The 17,848-nt window shown below is 41.0% G+C and overlaps 1 protein-coding gene across 1 annotated transcript in view; it reads right to left on the bottom strand.

The window, feature by feature from the left end:
• LOC141141116 (L-gulonolactone oxidase-like) overlaps positions 1–17,848 on the bottom strand; it is a 226,011-nt gene that overhangs the window by 1,976 nt on the left and 206,187 nt on the right. Inside the window, exons 9-11 of the mRNA XM_073628825.1 lie at positions 9,512–9,661; positions 6,761–6,925; positions 1,636–1,726 (exon numbers count right to left, since the gene is read on the bottom strand). Of these exons, the coding sequence (XP_073484926.1) occupies positions 1,636–1,726; positions 6,761–6,925; positions 9,512–9,661 (406 nt within the window). The remainder of the gene's footprint in view (positions 1–1,635; positions 1,727–6,760; positions 6,926–9,511; positions 9,662–17,848) is intronic.

Below are 17,848 nucleotides of genomic sequence, written 5' to 3'. Positions count from 1 at the left end.
AGAAGCAAGCATTCTCTATTTTCACAGTTAACCTTCCTGTTTGTTTCCCTTCTTTACTGTGCACACCTCATTTCTGGCTGCTCTTTAACCTCACCCAGTGAATGCAACAATTCCAAATGGGTACTGCGGAGTCTGTACCACACTCCACCAGCACAGTCCAATATGTCACCTCACTCCCAGTGACATTACGAGACTTCTTCCTAACACAAAGAGATCATCTCTCCTCATGTTCCTGAACTTCTTCCCTTCGAGGACTTTCACTCTCTTGTCTACTCCTCCTTTGTGACCTTTCAGGCTAGGTACCTACTGTAGGACGCCCTGTGCCATGATATCTGTCCTGGTATATGGGGTACCAGTCGCTAAGGGAGGGGTCCAAGCTCACAAGCCCCCCTCAATACCAGGGCCTTCTGTCACCTTTGTCAGGTCACCAATGACTCCCTGTTGGCTGGCTGCTTAAGCACCCCACATTACTCTGGTTGCCCGTAGCAATGGCAATATAGCCTTTTCTACTTCCACTGCAGGTTAGATCTTTGTAATGTACCTGCACTAACTTCTATTTATCTCCATTCTAAGCCCTGATACACCAGTCATGCACCCCTTTTGAAGTAAATCAAACCAAGCACCATTTTGGAACTTCAGAATGTTTACCAGAAATCTTTTTTAGTCACATGTCAGTACAAAACAGCCTTTCCCATAATTCCTCCATACATTGCTCCAGTGATTCTAACTTCAGGCTGCCACAGATCATACCTTATGAATAGTGCAAAGTCCATTGAATAAAGTCCAGGAATCTGCCTTCAACACCTCGACTGGGTACCCACCAAAGGGGAGCCCCAAAGGTGAGAACAGAGTTACATGTGGCGGCAGTCCTCCATGCAATTCCCCATCCAAGGACCCAGCCTTTGTATTTATAGCTCACCATAAGGGGGCAGAGCTACGAACACCCAGAAGCTGGCAGCATTAACCCCTTTTGGGCAGCCTGGTACCAAACTACATACTAAATAGGTTTAAACAGCAAAAGATACTGTAAATTACAAAATGAGTTAGGACATAACCAGGTATTACCCAAAGTAGGCACCTGCCTACAGGCACTTGATCATTTCCATCTGACAGCTGACGGTCGACTTGTCAGATTTACACATTGCTACAGCAGCTAGGATCACAACCTTTTCTTTCTACAGACCACCATTCTGCCTGTGTCCCGAACGATCAGCTGGTCAACACAGCGGGAGCGGGTCACTGGTGGCGCACGGGAGCGCCCCAGACCTGGAAGTTCAGGATCACGTACATGTACACAATCCTGCCCAGGAGAGCAGCCTTGCTGCCCTTATTATACAGTATACATTCAGCAAGCGGTTAATGAGGGGAAGCTCTGCTGACTTCCATTATTCAATCATGTGCAAGCAATGCTGTTAAATTTATTTTTCTTGCTTGTGATTGGATATTCTTTGCAAAAGGGAAGTTTACCCTCACTTACTAAGCTCTGGAGAAAATGCCCTTACAGAGTACAAATATCCCTGCAAAGTGCACAGTCTATTTGCCTTTTGTAAATGCACCCCTAAGTGTCAAGGTGTGGAAGATATGATAGGACAAATCCACAGCTCACATGGAAATCCCCCTTAAAGCTTGTATTACCTTAGCCCAGTGAGGTCGTCCTCCAACACGTTTCATAATATTCTCATATTCTAGCCAGTATTCTCCATGTGGGACATCTTTTCCATATGGCCTTAAAAAAAAAAAAAAAAAAAAAGCTTTAAAATGTAAAGATGTCTATAGTCTTTTTAGAGTTTTTCTTTTTTAGATATATAGTATGTGCTCATGTTATCAAACAAACGTAGAAGTGCACAGCACTTATGGCTCTGCATACATTTTGCCCCCAACTGGCCATTGCCTTAAAGCGGAAGTAATCCCATCTATTTATCAGTTTCATTTCCGGCACGTGCCGAAAATGTAACACTCCTATTGGTTGTGCTCTCAAACAAACTGTCAGACCATCCAATGGCTGGTGTCATAACTGATCACATGTGCAGCATCATGGCAGTTGAAGGTTAAACAGAGGCCAAGATGGCAGCTTCCTTGGCTGAAAACAATAGGGGGTTTACTTACACTTTAATTAAGCATGTGCTAAACACATATACAACAACATGTACCCATGGAAAAAAAAACATACCATAGAGTGGGGGAGTATTGTTTCATGTGGCTTTGAGGACAACAGTGACAAGCCACAAATCATTTAAATACCATTCTTTGGTATTTGGTAACCTAAATCTGTATGTGGTGGAACAGTATAATTTTTACAGTCTTGGTGCCTCTGTACACTGGCAGCTCATATTTGGCTTTTCTTTTACAATTAGTTTGGCTTACATACAGCAATTGGTCGTCTTTTTTTCAAGCTCTCTTTAAAGCGGTAGTAAAGTCTTTAAGAAAAAAGAAAAATATCATAATATGCTAGTATGCACAGCTTACTAGAATGAAAAGACTTACATGAAAGACTTACCTTTAAACGAAGGCCTCCAGCGGCTTTCTGTCACCGCGACTAAGGCTTCCATCTTTACCTACAGGTAAGCTTTATTATAAGCTCACCTGTTAGTAAAAATAACAAAAAAGAGTTTACTACCACTTTAAGGATTAAGAGTCTGAAGATTGTACAGCAGTGTAAAATTGGCCAGGAGCAGGACATTTCTAATAAAGGAGAACGATACTAGAGGACCAGAATCTGAACCTGCAACCTCTTCTTTTTGCTGAGCCACCTGAGATGCTGGACAGCTCCCTGGTCAATTCTTTGGACAAACTTTTTTTCTGCTGAACCTTGAACTCTTTGCACCTCCCATGAACTTCCTATTTACGTTAATCCTTTGCACTTCCTGTTTGCCAGATTATTGTGCTCTCCAGCCAATATCTCACACTTGTCACTCCTGCTTGCCATCCGCTACCATTTGTTACTGACCTTTGACATGTTCCTCGAATACGCTTCCGCTTGATCCCAACCTGCAACCAATTGTTACCGACCTTTGGCTTGTTCCTCAACTACGCTACTGCTTGATTCCAAACTGCAACCATTTGTTATCAACTTTTGGCTTGTTTACTTATTGCACTTCTGCTTGATCCTTACCTACTATATCTGCTACTGGACCCCAGATTACTCAAATACTGGTGTGACAACCCTGAGGACTGAGACCTGGTACTAAAATGCAGCAAAACCCATCTCCACCATCAGGAGCTCTAGTGAATACCGGTTAGTGCTTCAACCCTGCATCTGCCAGTATGACCTGCTTGTATACTTATCCTGCTGGTCAGTGGGAGCCTCTCTACTGCTATAGCTACTGGTCTCCAAGCCTGACATAAAGAGTGTAAGCAATTGTTTTAGTACAAGAATTCGGAGACAGCAGTTAACACAGCAGTGTTTAATTGGGTAGCAGCGGGACAGTTTTAATGAGGAAGAATTGGCTGAAATATACTGGAGATAAAAAGTAGGCAGATGATACAGCAGTGTAAAACTGGGAAGCTGCAGGACAGAGTTTACGAAGGTAAAGTGCACAAGTTGGAATTTTAGTACAAAAAATAAGATATTGCAAGGGATTCAGCAGTGTAAACATATCCAGCAAAAGGACATTTTTAAATAAGGGATAAAAGGCCTAACCAGTGTATACCTAACATTTATTTTATCTATGGGGATGAACGAGGTGCGTTGAATGTGATTGGTATAATGTGAAGTGACGTAACTGTTCTTGCACTTTTTTTTCTTCCAAAGGATGCAGCTGCGAACAAAAGGCGATTACAAGAGCATATGTTCAGTAAGTGAATGCTTTACTTTGAACACCTCAAAATTTAAAAAAGCCCCTTGCAGCAAAAAGAAAAAAAAAATCTGTTCAGCCTAAAAAAGGGCCTTATCTACATACATACAACAGAAATGAATAAACCCTCAAAATAAATAAAAACTTGAAAATACCCCAACTTTGACAGAAACAAAAAATTGTCAGCTTTCCCAATCCGTTCCCTACAACAGCTTCTAATACACAGACACTATGCCTTCTCCATTTCCACCCAATAAAGGGCTTAACCAAAAGTCCTTTATTGGCCCTTCTAACCCTGCTGCCTATAGCATTTTCCTGGGTAAATCTGCACAAAAATTTGGCAGGAACACAAATGTCAAACCGTTGGGATTCACCTGGAGCTCAAGATAGCAGGGAACGAAAACCTCATCCCTAATGGTAATATAAACTATGGATAGAGAAAAAGAGAACACAGATTTACAGGTATGCATCAGTTTTCATTTTTGGCAGCCAAATTCGATTTCGTTTTAGTCTTAAAGTGATTGTAAAGGCTCTTAAAAAAAAAAGAAAAAGAAAAACATGTTATACTTACCTCCTCTGTGCAGTTGGTTTTGCACAGAGCAGCCCCGATCCTCCTCTTCTCGGGTCCCTCTTTGCTGCTCCTAGTCCCCCCCCTCCTTTGAGTGCCCCTCAGCCAGCAGCTTGCTACAGGGGTCACCCAAGCTGAGTCAGAGCTCCGTGTATCCATTCAGACACGGAGCCCCAACCTGGCCCCACCCCCTCTCTCCCCTGATTGGCTGACTTTGATTGATTGCAGCTGCTCTGTCTGAGCCAATCAGAAGGAGTGTACTGGATGGCTGAGGGGATTGTGGACATCGCTGGAGAGAAAAGGAGCTCAGGTAAGTAATTGGGGGGTGCTGCTACACACAGGAGGTTTTTTTATCTTAAAGCATAGAATGCATTAAAATAAAAAAACCTTCTGCCTTTACAACTCCTTTAAAGGGGTTGTAAAGGTTTGTGTTTTTTCACCTTAATGCATACTATGCATTAAGATGGAAAAACACCTGGCAGTCACCGGCCCCTTAGCCCCCCCGTTTTACTTACCTGAACCCCTTCATTCAGTCAGCGGGGACACGCTGTCTTTCTCTCCATGGGCTCCTGACTCTTGATTGGATAGATTGATAGCAGCGCAGCCATTGGCTCCTGCTGCTGTCAATCAAATCCAAAGATGCGGGCGGGGCCCGAGTCCGGCATTCTGTGTCTATAAATGCAAATTCTGGACTCGGGAGAGCGCCCGCAATGTAAGCCCCTCGGGGAAGCCCTTCTCCGAGGGGGTTATCAGATGTGAGGAGGAGCCGCGAGAAGAGCAGGTTCGGGGCCACTCTGTGCAAAACGCGCTGCACAGTGGAGGTAAGTATGACATGTTTGTTATTTTTTTAAAAAAAAGGCTTTTTCAGTTACTTTAAGACTAAAATGCCATTTTAGTTGTAGTCACATTTTAGTCACCTGCAATTGTTTTAGGTTTAGTCGTATTTAGTCGACTAAATCTCCAGTACATTTTAGTCGACTAAAATCGAATGGGTTTAGTTCAATTGTAATGCATTATTTGTATGTCCACAGACAGCCGAGAGCCCACAGTCCTTGTAGGATCAGTGTGATCAGAGCACTCCATCTTCCGGGACACAGAGCCCTTACCTCACTGGACTAGTAGAAATCCAATCAGTCCAGCAGGCATGTATCTACAGAGGCAGTGTGTGAGAGGGTTAACTACACAGCCAAGCCCTCACCATCCCAAGAGAACATTTCCCTTCAGGCTGCAGATAACAGCCATTGATGGTCTAACCATCCGCTTGGACAGCCTCCTATCTACAAATGCCGAGCTCCATCCAGAGAAAGCAGGCGGAGCTCTGTGGAAACTGGAAGTTCCAAGGGTAAACGTCCCTGCCTCACATTTTCGTTTCGTTTTTGTTCGGTAATGAAAAATTGATTTTCGTCATAGTTTTCGTCAGAAAATGTGGTAGACTTTTCGTTTAGTTTTCGTCAATGCAAAAATGGCGCTAAGGAAAATGTTTTCTTTAACGAAATTAACACTGGTATGCATGCAGAATTTTAACTTGCAATTCCATGTTTCTTATTTTGAAAGTTTACTTTAGTTCAGCTTTTAAACAACTTTCACCAAAGTTTACTATATGGACATTTTTTTTTTATATTTATTTAACACAAAACCACTTCCAGTCTTAACTGAAGATCAGTTGGTGAGAGAGCCCCCACTCTGTTCCCTTAAGGCTCGATAAGGCTGCCATAGTGGCAGACGGTACCTCTCACTTCAAGCCAAAATCTATTTATGCCAACAACACACCAATCCATTAATTACACCTTAATTAAACACATCCTCTCAATTTCCAGATATACAGATGGAGTTTTAGATGTGAAATGTGTTTAATAAAAGTTTAATTAACAGGTTGGTGTGTTGCTGGTGTAACCTTGGACTGAATAAGAGAATCCATTTTTCAAGCCGTTAAAGTGGTATACCAAGGGTTGGATCTCCATCTCTAGAGCCTGTAGGCCCCTGGTGACCACCTGTGACTCAAGGACACCCGCTGGCTTTGGCAATTTTTGTGTGGCCCCTGGATCTCAGCAGTCAGAAGTAGAAATAGGAGCACTGATTTGCACAGAGCTTATTGGACTGATCTCTACTAGTCCTGTGTCCCTAGTTTGCGGGCCCCAAACATGTCTGTGGGTATTTTTTTCTTTTGATCAGATGTCCTTAGGCTCTTTTCTCTTAGGATTAAATGTTCTTAAGGTATTTTCTCTTTGGATTGAATGTTCTTAGATTATTTTTTTTAGGAACCAGGTTCTTAGAAAATGTTGTGGTTCTCTTACAGCTACATTGTCCAGTAGTGCCAAATAATCACCTTCTGTAATTTTACAATCATCTATGTTCTTTCCAAGCCTTCTAAAAACTGTTCCTTATATAATAGTCTTACCTGTACATAATTATGTTCATATAGCAGCTGTCTCGATTGAAGCATGGGCTCAATAAAATATCATCTCCTTGGGCAAAGCGGACTTCTACGGGAAAATGGGCCCTCACACGTGGGTTCTTCTCTAACCAGGATTTCAGCTGCATTATTGCTTCCTTGGTCTTTTCTCTATAAGATACAACAATCTGTGAGTAAATGGAAAACAAGATGGCAGGAGTACAGCTAACCGGTTAACGGTGTTGGCTCACAGTGCTGCAGTGTTACTACCTGGCCCCCTATCTGTTGTTTGCACAGATGAATTCCGAACACATGGACACATGATGGGTTGGTTGACTTATGACTAATTGGTCATGGAATGTGGGAGGTGGACATTGTTGAGGGAAATTTGCTTGATTCCCCCATCAACACAGTCAATGTTGACAGGGTAATCCCTCCTGCCGAGTAATTGTCTTTTCCCGGCGGGGACGGCTTTGTGATTATAACAGCCACTTGCAATAACTTGGGTACATTCAGCCTGCCCATACATGGTTCGAATCTCAGCCAGCTCCTGCTGAACCAGCCAAGATTCAAACCGTCTATGACTGGTTTAAGATCCTCTGCAGTAAAGACCTATGTGAATGGCACAGTTATCAACGGCCTACTTATTATGCTGTTTTTTGTTGACATTGATATAATGCAATCCTGTCATGAACTAATTACTAAATTGAATTGTGAGATATTTTATCAATTTTTTTACTTCCCAATTTTTTTTTATTTTTGGCGTAGTTTGCAGGGTTTTTTTTTTTTGTTTTGTTTTTTTACATCCTTTCAAAGTTTTGATCTTAAAAGGGCTGTAAACCCTTGTTTTTTTTTCATAAAAAAAGACCAAACATGTCATACTTACCTCCCTCAGCGGCGCTGGTGGCTCCTCCCCACATCAAGTGTCTACGTTGGAGAAGCGCTCTCGTTGGTGGACGAGAGCGCATTTGTGTCCATTCACACAGAATGCAGGACTCCCCCCCCAGCGCCACGTCATTGGATTTGATTGACAGCAGCGTGAGCCAATGACTGCGCTGCTATCAATCTATCCACTCAGGACACGAGACACCAGCTAGAGCTTGTGTGCTCGTTCCCGGGCCGTAGAAAGATCAGGGTCAGGTAAGTAAAACGGGGGCCCTGGGGGGCAGCTGCAACACCACAGAAGGTTTTTTACCTTAATGCATAGAATGCATTAAGGTGAAAAACCATGAGGGTTTACAACCCCTTTAAAATAGAATTATCCTCTAAAGTATGGACCTATGTGAATGACACAGTTATCAACTGCCTATGTATTATGCTGTTTTTTGTTGACATTGGTATACTGAAATCCTGTCATAGAATATTTATTAACTGGTTTGTGAGATATTTTATCTTTTCTTTTTTTAAATTTCCCATTTATTTATTTTTTGGTGTAGTTGACAGCATTTTTTTAATATATCCTTTCAAAGTTTTGATCTTAAAATATAATTAATAACCATGTCTCAAAATATCAACCAATCCATGGAGTCGCTGTGGTCTTGAAGTGGGCTCTCATTACCATATTTTTTTGGAAATGTTCTCAAATACAACCTTTCTGGACTGATGCAATGACGTTACTTCGAAATGTGCTATTGTATGTCTTTTCCGTTAGATCCTGTCCGCTATTTATTGGGCCTTCCCTTCTCCCACATTGCAAAACCTGTTAAATGCCTGATTTCCTACATACTACTGGCCACTAGAATATCCATTCCTTTGTGCTGAATGTCTATTGATCCACCATCCCATTTTCTGTTCTTACATCTTGCAGCTGAAATCTGGAGAATGGAATGCCTAACTGCTACTGTTAATGATGCCCTTCCACAATTCAACAGAATTTGGGAACTCTGGAACCAGTCTGAGTATGGTGATTAACTATCTTGAATTTCCACTATTTTTGGCCATCTTATACTATGTATAATTTCCTTATAGGCCCTTTGCACTCTATATATGTCAAGCCTCTTTGTCGGTATTCAACATTGGTTCTGCTGCCTAACTAACTTTTTATTTACCTGTTTATTGTTATTTTTGACTTATGTTATCTATTCTGTAACATACGATTTTGTAGTGTCCTTGGAGATTGTATTTTCTCTTCACACTACTTGTCACGATTGCTGCTGCCTCTTCCATTTGCGTTGTTAATTTTCCTCGAAACTCAATAAAAATATAGTTATGAAAAAATACCAACCAAACTATTCTCTTCCCTCCTTCCAAGATCTCCTGCCATCTGGTTCCCTCATCACCACCTCCCATGCTTGCCTCCAGAACCTCTCTAGACCTTCTTCTATCCTCTGAAACCCCTTACCCCAATCTGTCCATCTTTATCCTACTTTGTCTACCTTTAGGTGATCTTTGAAAACCCATCTCGTCAGGGAGACCTATCCTGCCTTCACTCCCCTACCCCACCATAAATCAGTTGGGGGTCTATAAGGTAGGGTTTGCTGTGATTCAAGCACCTATGAATGCTATAGATGTACTAAAGAGATGAATAATATTGTTCATGGGTGCAAATCTTAGAATAATATTTGTAACCTCCTTAGAGATGTCTCTTACTTCCTATGCCTGGACACTGGAGGAGGATGTAAGGGGAAATTTCCCCAGCAGGAACACAGACAGCAATAAAAACCTAACAGAGGTTCTTTGCTTTCCCAAAACTATCCAAAGCAAAAAAAGTTGTCCTTTGCTTTCCACTTACATGGGAATTATACGAACCGCACTTACATGGGGATGGCCCAGTCTTGCACGTGCTGTTTGAAGAGACAGTCAAAGTTGAAGACCTTATAGCTGATGTCCACACGCTCACTTCTACCGCTGAACAGCAGCCAGAAGAAGAATTGGTTTATGGGAGGAACAAGGCTGGATATGAAAGTACTGCAAGAAAAAAAGGATCTCACACCATCAGTCCACCAACACAGATAAACCACTTAAGCTCCGGTGGGTTTAACCCCCTTCCTGACCAGGGCATTTTTTGCTATTCAGCACTGTGTTATTTTAACTGGCAATTGTGTGGTCCTGCAACACCGAACCCAAATGACATTTTTATATATTTTTTCACACAAATAGACTTTTCTCTTGGTGGTTTTTGAACACCACTGGGTTTTTTATTTTATGCTATATAAATGAAAAAATGCAGAACATTTTGAAAAAAAAAATTATATGTTCTACTTTCTTTTATTAAAACATATCCAAAATTTATTTTGCTACATATCTTAAAGTAAAAAAATAATCCCAAAAAGTGTATATCAATTGTTGTGTGTGAAAGTTATAGCGTCTACAAACTATGGAATACTGTATATATTTGAAAATTGATCAGTCCTGATGTACTGACTGGCCTATCTCATTTCTTGAGGTCCTTAAAATGCCAGGAAAGTACAAATACCTCCAAAATGACCCTTTTTTGGAAAGTAGACAGTCTGAGGTATTTAGTGAAGAGGCATGACAAGTTTTTTTTTTTTGAAGTGGTAATTTTTGTAAATTTTTTGTGGAAAATGAAGAAATGAAATACATTTTTTTTGTATACTGTCACCAGCAAAGTACAGCGTCATCATATGACTGGTGTGGCAGTGATCAGGGACACTGACTGGTTACAGTATGTTAAAAAATAACTATAAAAAATATTTTTAAATACTTTTTATTCAATTGTATAAATTACATTTTATTTTATTTTAACTTTTTTTTTTTTTTTTTTTTTTACATAGTTTCATCAGAGTAGTTCAATGTCACCATAGTAATACTGTACTACTATGAGGGTGATCAGGGATTTTTATTAGATTTTTTTACACTTGATGATCATTGTAACAGCAATGCTTTGAACTGTCACAAATGAGTTTCATTCATAACAGCTGTGATTACTAGACATGTGCAATTCGTTTTGTTCCAAATTCAGTTTTTAATGGATTTTGACAAATTCGAAAACGTAACGAAAACCCATTTAACAAATCTTTTCCGAATATTCGTAAATTTGTAAATTAAAAAAAAAAATTTGTAAATTCGTAAATTCGAAAAATCGAAAATCTGAAATCCTAATAACTAACTATTAAATTATAGGTATTGGAATTTCCTTTCAAATTTGGCTGCTAGTGAACGTAACGGATACAAATTTATCCGAAGTTACGAATTATCCGGAATAACGAATGCCGTATCTAAACGAAAGGAACATAACAAAGTAATAATAATAAAGTACAATAATAATAATAAAAACTTTTTATTATTATTTATTAATAATTTGTTCCGTTTCATTTGTTTAGATGCGGCATTCGTCATTTCAGATCATTTTTAACTATGGATAAATTCGTATTCGTTATGTTCACTAACAGCCAAATTTGAAAGGAAATTCCAATACCTATAATTTAATCAATAGTTATTATTAGTTAGTTAGTTATTATTTTGAATTTTTGGATTTTATTTCTTATTTTCGGATTTTTGGATTTTCTTTCTTATTTTCGGATTTTCAAATTTACGATTTTACGAATTTACGAATTTACGAATTGTGATCATAATGAATGACCCGAAAAACGAAAAAAGAAAAAGAAATGAAATGAAAACAAACAAATTTTCTAATTTACGAATGTATGAATTTTCTAATTTACGAATTGCAATCATAATGAATGACCCGAAAAACGTAAAAACAAAAAAACAAAACAAAAAACAAATGAAACGAAAACTAACAAATTTTTCAGCAGTGCACATTTCTATTGATTACTAGTGATCTGTGATTGGTTACAGCTAATCACATGGTACAGTGTGCTGTGATTGGCCCAGGTACCATGTAATAGCTTTAGGCCAATCACAGCTCACCGGTATAGGAAACAGGGCTGTTATGATTAACAGCTTTGTTGACATTGTGATCATGTATCAGCTCCTGCGACACAACAGGAGGAGGGGGCTGAATGATGTAAGAAACTAAGTTAAATTTTTTTGTAAAATGGGAATTCTATGCAGACAGTAAATAATAATCATATAAAATAGTTGATAAAACTTTTAAAACGCTCAAAACAGAAAGTTTGGAGTTTAAATGACACCCAGTCAAGGAAAGTGTGGTACATTCCATCATAGTAGTAGAGTACTGCCATTGATTAATAGAATGCTTTAGAGTTTAGGTAAAGTGGTAAAATGTGAAAAGGGGAAATGAAACAGGATCATACGAGAAAATAAAGAAAGCAAAGAAAAATATACAGAAGACTAAACGATTATGGAATAGCTCTTTAATGTGGGATTTCGGTGGAGGGGAGATATGGAGAGTGTCTGCAGAGTGATCGCTCTCATATCCTCACATCCAGGAGAGTATTCGGAGAATTAGGAAAATAAAAAATGACATTTTCACTAATCTGTCCCGGGGGGAGAGGACAGATCTGGCAGTCATCTGGTGAGGCAGCTGTTACTGTCCCGGGGCCGAGGAAAAGGAAAATGGCGGAGAAACTACAGAGAATCTAAACATATTGTCCTTGTAATGGCCAGATATATCCATCGGGGGGGTCCAATAAATGCCTCATGTCAGTCTAGAATAGATAAGATAGATAGATAAGATAGATAGATAAGATAGATAGATAAGATAGATAGATAGATAGATAGATAGATAGATAGATAGATAGATAGATAGATAGATAGATAGATAGATAGATAGATAGATAGATAGATAGATAGATAGATAGATAATATTGTCAAAAGAATTGGGACACCTGCCTTTACACGTACATGACCTTTATTGGCATCCTAGTCTTAGTCAGTAGGGTTCACTATTGAGTTGGCCCACCCTTTGCAGCTATAACAGCTTCAACTCTTCTAGGAAGACTGTCCACAAGGTTTAGGAGTGTGTCTATGGGGATGTTTGACCATTCTTCCAGAAACGCATTTGTGAGGTCAGGCCCTGATGTGGACAAGAAGGCCTGGCTGGCAGTCTCTACTCTAATTAATCCCAAAGGTGTTCTATCGGGTTGAGGTTAGGACTCTGTGCAGGCCAGTCAAGTTCCTCCACCCCAAACTCGCTCATCCATGTCTTTATGGACCTTGCTTTGTGTACTGGTCCAAATAATATGGTGGAGGGGTGATTATGGTGCTGGTTTGTTTTTCAGGGGTTGGGCTTGGCCCCTTAGTTCCAGTGAAGGGAACTCTTAAGGCGTCAGGATACCAAGACATTTTCATGCTCCCAACTTTGTGGGGACAGTTTGGGGATGGCTCCTTCCTGTTCCAACCTGACTGCGCACCAGTGAACAAAGCAAGGTCCATAAAGACATAGAGTCCTGATCTCCACCCGATAGAACACATTTGGGATGAATTAGAGGGAAGACTGCGAGCCAGGCCTTCTTGTCCAACATCAGTGTCTGACCTCACAAATGCGCTTCTGGAAGAATAGTCAAACATTCCCACAGACACACTCCTAAACCTTGTGGACAGCCTTCCCAGGAGAGCTGAAGCTTTTATAGCTGCAAAGGGTGGGCCAACCCAATATTGAACTCTACGGACTAAGACTGGGATGCCATTAAATTTCATGTGTAAAGGCAGGCGTCTCAATACTTTTGAAAAGATAGATAGATAGAGGGTTCCTTGCAATGATTTTAAATCCCAGAATGCACTCTAACCCCAACAGAATAAACTGTAGCTCTCCTCATAGAATGAGCCGCAGCAAGTGACACAGGTGGGTAAACAAATTGGCTATAGGCTAATTCACTTGGGAGCGCAATGAGGGGCTAAGCCCAGGTCTGTTATTAAAAACTTAAATTAGTAAACTGATCTTCCCTCAGGAACAAATAAACTGAATACAGTCCTTAAAGTTACTCTTCTGCCGGCTATGTTGGGGCCCTTGAAGACGTTGGCTTGCATGACAGAGATATTTCTATGCATGTAATGCCGCGTACACACGAGCAGACATTACGGCAGACCTTGTCCTGCGGACTTTTTGACGGAATTTACGACGGACTTTCCGAATGAACGGACTTGCCTACACGCGATCAACCAAAGTCCGACGGATTCGTACGTGATGACGTACGACCGGACTAAAACAAGGAAGTTCATAGCCAGTAGCCAATAGCTGCCCTAGCGTCGGTTTTTGTCCGTCGGACTAGAATACAGACGAGCAGACTTTTCGACCGGACTCGAGTCCGTCTAAAAGATTTCAAACATGTTTCATTCCTAGGTCCGTCCAACTTTTGGGGAAAAAAGTCTGCTGGAGCCCACACATGATCGAATTGTGCGACGGACTCCGGTCCGCCGAACCAAGTCTGCCGTAAAGTCCGGTCGTGTGTACGCGGCATAAGTGTTTATAGTTCTGCACCCAGTGGGATAGGCTTGAAGGTAGTAGGCGTCTTTAAGACACTATGGAAATGAGTTGGATTGCCAGGCAGTGTGGCAGTTTTTGTCTAATCCAGCAGAACAGAAGAGCATTAGGACAATTTGGCATACATGCAACTGAAGTGTAAGTTCCTTAAAAGAGGAAGGATGTATTTAAAGTCAGCAACCAGACTAACAAAGATCCTCTCACCACCCTCCTTTTGTGTCTCCTCAGCAACAGGCTGTTGTTGTCGGAGGGTACCATGCTCACTAGTTTTCCTTCAGTTGTCTGGTGGGAAGTAGGGTGCAGACTATAATGATAGGGTAAAAAAGGAGGCTTACCAGAGGATTATGACCCTCAAATTATAGAGCAGTCATAACAGCTTAACATAAGGATTCTCTCCAATTGAAAAGCAAACATCTATGGCAAATGGGCACCCAAATTCTCTTTAACAACTATCACGATCCTCCTCCGTAAATTGGAATGTGGCCGTTTTAACACCCATAACATACATTCTACTTAGCAGGTGTTGAAATTTTCAATTGAAGGACAATCCCCTCAATTGAAAATTTCATCACTGATCTCACACTTATGCGATGTGGAGAACCACATGGGATTTGGACAGGAATCGCACAGCATTCCTGTTCTAATCACATGCGATTGTACAGCAGTGTGATTTGAGCCATTCATTCTGTATGGCTCAAATTGCATGGCATCCGCCCCAAAATCGTGCAGTACTCTTTTTTTTTTGCCGCACCAGAATCCCATCTGATTCTGAAAATCACACTGCATTTATGAACCAATTTCGGGTTGTCGTTAACTTAACATACACACCCCCAGAGGCTCGCATGAGTGGCGTGCAAATTTGATGTGGTGTGGAAACCGTGCAGAATTCATTATGAATTCCGCACCTCATCATTGTGAACCAGGCCTAAAGCCCCACTCTGGGCAGCTGAAAAAAACTACCCTTGAAGTGGAGCCTCCCTGCACTGCAAGGGACAAATGCTCATTAAAGGGTACCTTCAGTGAAGGTACTGCTAATCTGACAATCCTTCCTTCTCTAACATATTTAGACCTTTTTTTGGAAGTGGATACCTTTTTCTGACCGGTACCTGCCTAGGTGTGATTTACCGAAAATTGCACAAGCGTGTGTGGCGGCAACCAGGTGAGGAGTACAAAGACAAGTGTGTCTTGCCTACAGTCCAGCATGGTGGTGGAAGTGTCATGGTCTGGAGCTGAATGAGTGCTGCCAGCACTGGGGAGCTACAGTTCATTGAGGGAACCATGAATACCAACATGTACTGTGACATACTGAAGCAGAGCATGATCCCCTCCCTTCAGAGACTGGGCCACAGGGCAGTATTCCAACATAATAACGTCCCCAAGAGGACCACTGCCTTGCTAAGGAAGCTGAGGGTAAAGGTGATGGGCTGGCCAAGCATGTCTCCAGACCTAAACCCTATGGAGCATCTGTGGGGCATTCTCAAACGGAAGGTGGAGCAGCACAAGGTCTCTAACATCCACCAGCTCTGTGATGTCATCATGGAGGAGTGGAAGAGGACTCCAGTGGCAACCTGTGAAGTTCTGGTGAACTCCATGCCCAAGAGGGTTAAGGCAGTGCTGGAAAATAATAGTGGCCACACAAAATAATGACACTTTGGGCCCAATTTGGACATTTTCACTTAGGGGTGTACTCACTTTTGTTGCCAGCAGTTTAGACATTAATGGCCGTGTGTTGAGTTATCTTCCCTTTCTATAGCCTTCTCTCTCTCCTCTATCTCCTCTATCACCTACACAGGATCTCCTACATTATCTCCTATTCCAATCATCCCACACTACAACAACAACAACAACAAAAAAAAGGGCTCCCATTTTATTTATTTTTTTAGTACTGAAGTTCAGCTTTAAAGATATTCATATGTATGGCGTGGTTTTGTGTCAGTATAATTTAGCTCCAGTGTAATTTTCTGAGTGAGGATGTAATTACTAGCTGCTGAGTTTTTATGAGAATATTTAAATACAAATTATTTGCTCGGTGTTGGCAGTTATGCGCACAGTGAATCATGTGATACCAGACATTGAACACATGGGGGCAGCAGCCCACCAGGCGTGGAAGGCCTCCTACAGCTACACTGTATGTTCTCTGAACCCTTCGCTACAATATGTTCAATATGCTGACGAAAGGATCCATCTATATGTTCCCTATCCTGATACAGTGTCAATATTATAATATAACTGAGTGCTTCTGTAAGGTTTTTTTCATATAATAAAAGGTCCTATGGGCTGAAGCACTTTAGGGTTGACCACTATCCAATGTCAAGATCTTCATTCCAAGCAACATCGTATCAGTCAGAATTAACAAAGACCATAGATACTGTATTGAAGATTTTATATAAAATCCCAAACAGCAGAATCACAAGCTGTGTGGAAGATTCTCTTCCCAGGAGTGCATTCTCCAATCCGGCCACTTGAGGTGCTAGCACTCTCACATATCCAGAAGCAGCTATGTGCTTCAGGCAAGCTCTCTCTAATTGAAAGCCTGCATAGAAAAGTAAGAAAGGGGGAGGGTTTGTTATATCCATTATATACCCAGAAGCTTTTTTTTCTGCAAACTAGCTGAAATTAAACTGGAACTCAAAAATACGAACTAAAAATGTTTTTTATTTTTTTGTATTTTTTTTTGTCCTTAAGGTTTGATTAGCTTATATTTTGGTTCTTCCATCCCCCTTCATCAACATGTTGATTAAGTTTGATTCCATTTTCATTACATACCTTGTTTTACACCCAGTGATCTCATTGCTGGGTCTCGGTGCTTCTCTATGAAATGCAGGCAGATCATGACTGGTGGGAGGGGCCGGCAGGGTGCTGTAGGTTGCTTCCTGAAAACATCCCTCAGTACTCCTCTCAAGAGCCCTCAGTCCTAAAGCAGCAGTGGGCTCCCTCTTGAAGGGGTTATGCAACTATCAAAATGCCTTGATGGATAAGAGTGGGCGCTCCTAGACAGGCTGTATCTGCATAGGTAACGCCCACATGCGTTGAGCCTCCATGATCAAAAGAACTGAAATCTAAGGCGGGCCAGGAACAAGCAAGCTCAGGAGAAAAGGCCTTGATGATGCTGGACATCCACCAGCCAGCAAATGAGGAGGGCTCTATCTGACTCACTGCAGCTACTAATGCACAGTTTAAGAAGCTCACAGTGTGCAGTAAAATCAGAGTAAGCCATTTCAGTCCAGGAGAGGAGGTGGCACAACTGTGCAAGACTAAAGGAAAGGCCGGAGGTCAGATGCAAGATTATAACAAAGGATATGTTCACTTTAATTTGTGTGAAATTAACTTTAAAACAGAAAACACTGCACTTGGCCACTAGATGGAGCTAGGTATCATAATCTATGGTACATAGTGACATCTAGTGGCCAAATGCCATATTTTCAATTTTAAATCAATGAATAGCTTTCGTCAAGCATAGAAAATGCCATAATAATATTCTTTTACCAGATTTGCACAAACATATGTGCTGTACATGCACCTTCATTGGACAAACTGCATTTTTTTTATTTTCTGTTTTTTTTTTTTTTTTTTATATAAATACATCTCAAAGCATTTGATTATTTCCCAGCATGGCTGCTTTATGTCATTGCTACATTTCCATCAAAAATTAGATGTTGTTGACCCAGCACTGTGAGGAAACACTCTTTACAAATGCCCATCCCCTGTAATCGTAAAATATTTTTGCTTGACTATATGCATTAACCCCTGATCGGAAGTAGGGGGTCAATGTCAAATCAGGAGCA

This window comes from Aquarana catesbeiana, linkage group LG04, assembly GCF_042186555.1.
Source record: "Aquarana catesbeiana isolate 2022-GZ linkage group LG04, ASM4218655v1, whole genome shotgun sequence".
Classification (NCBI taxonomy): Eukaryota; Metazoa; Chordata; class Amphibia; order Anura; family Ranidae; genus Aquarana; species Aquarana catesbeiana.
The sequence above is the reverse complement of the archived record's forward strand: the minus strand, read 5'-3'. Positions and strand labels throughout refer to the sequence as shown.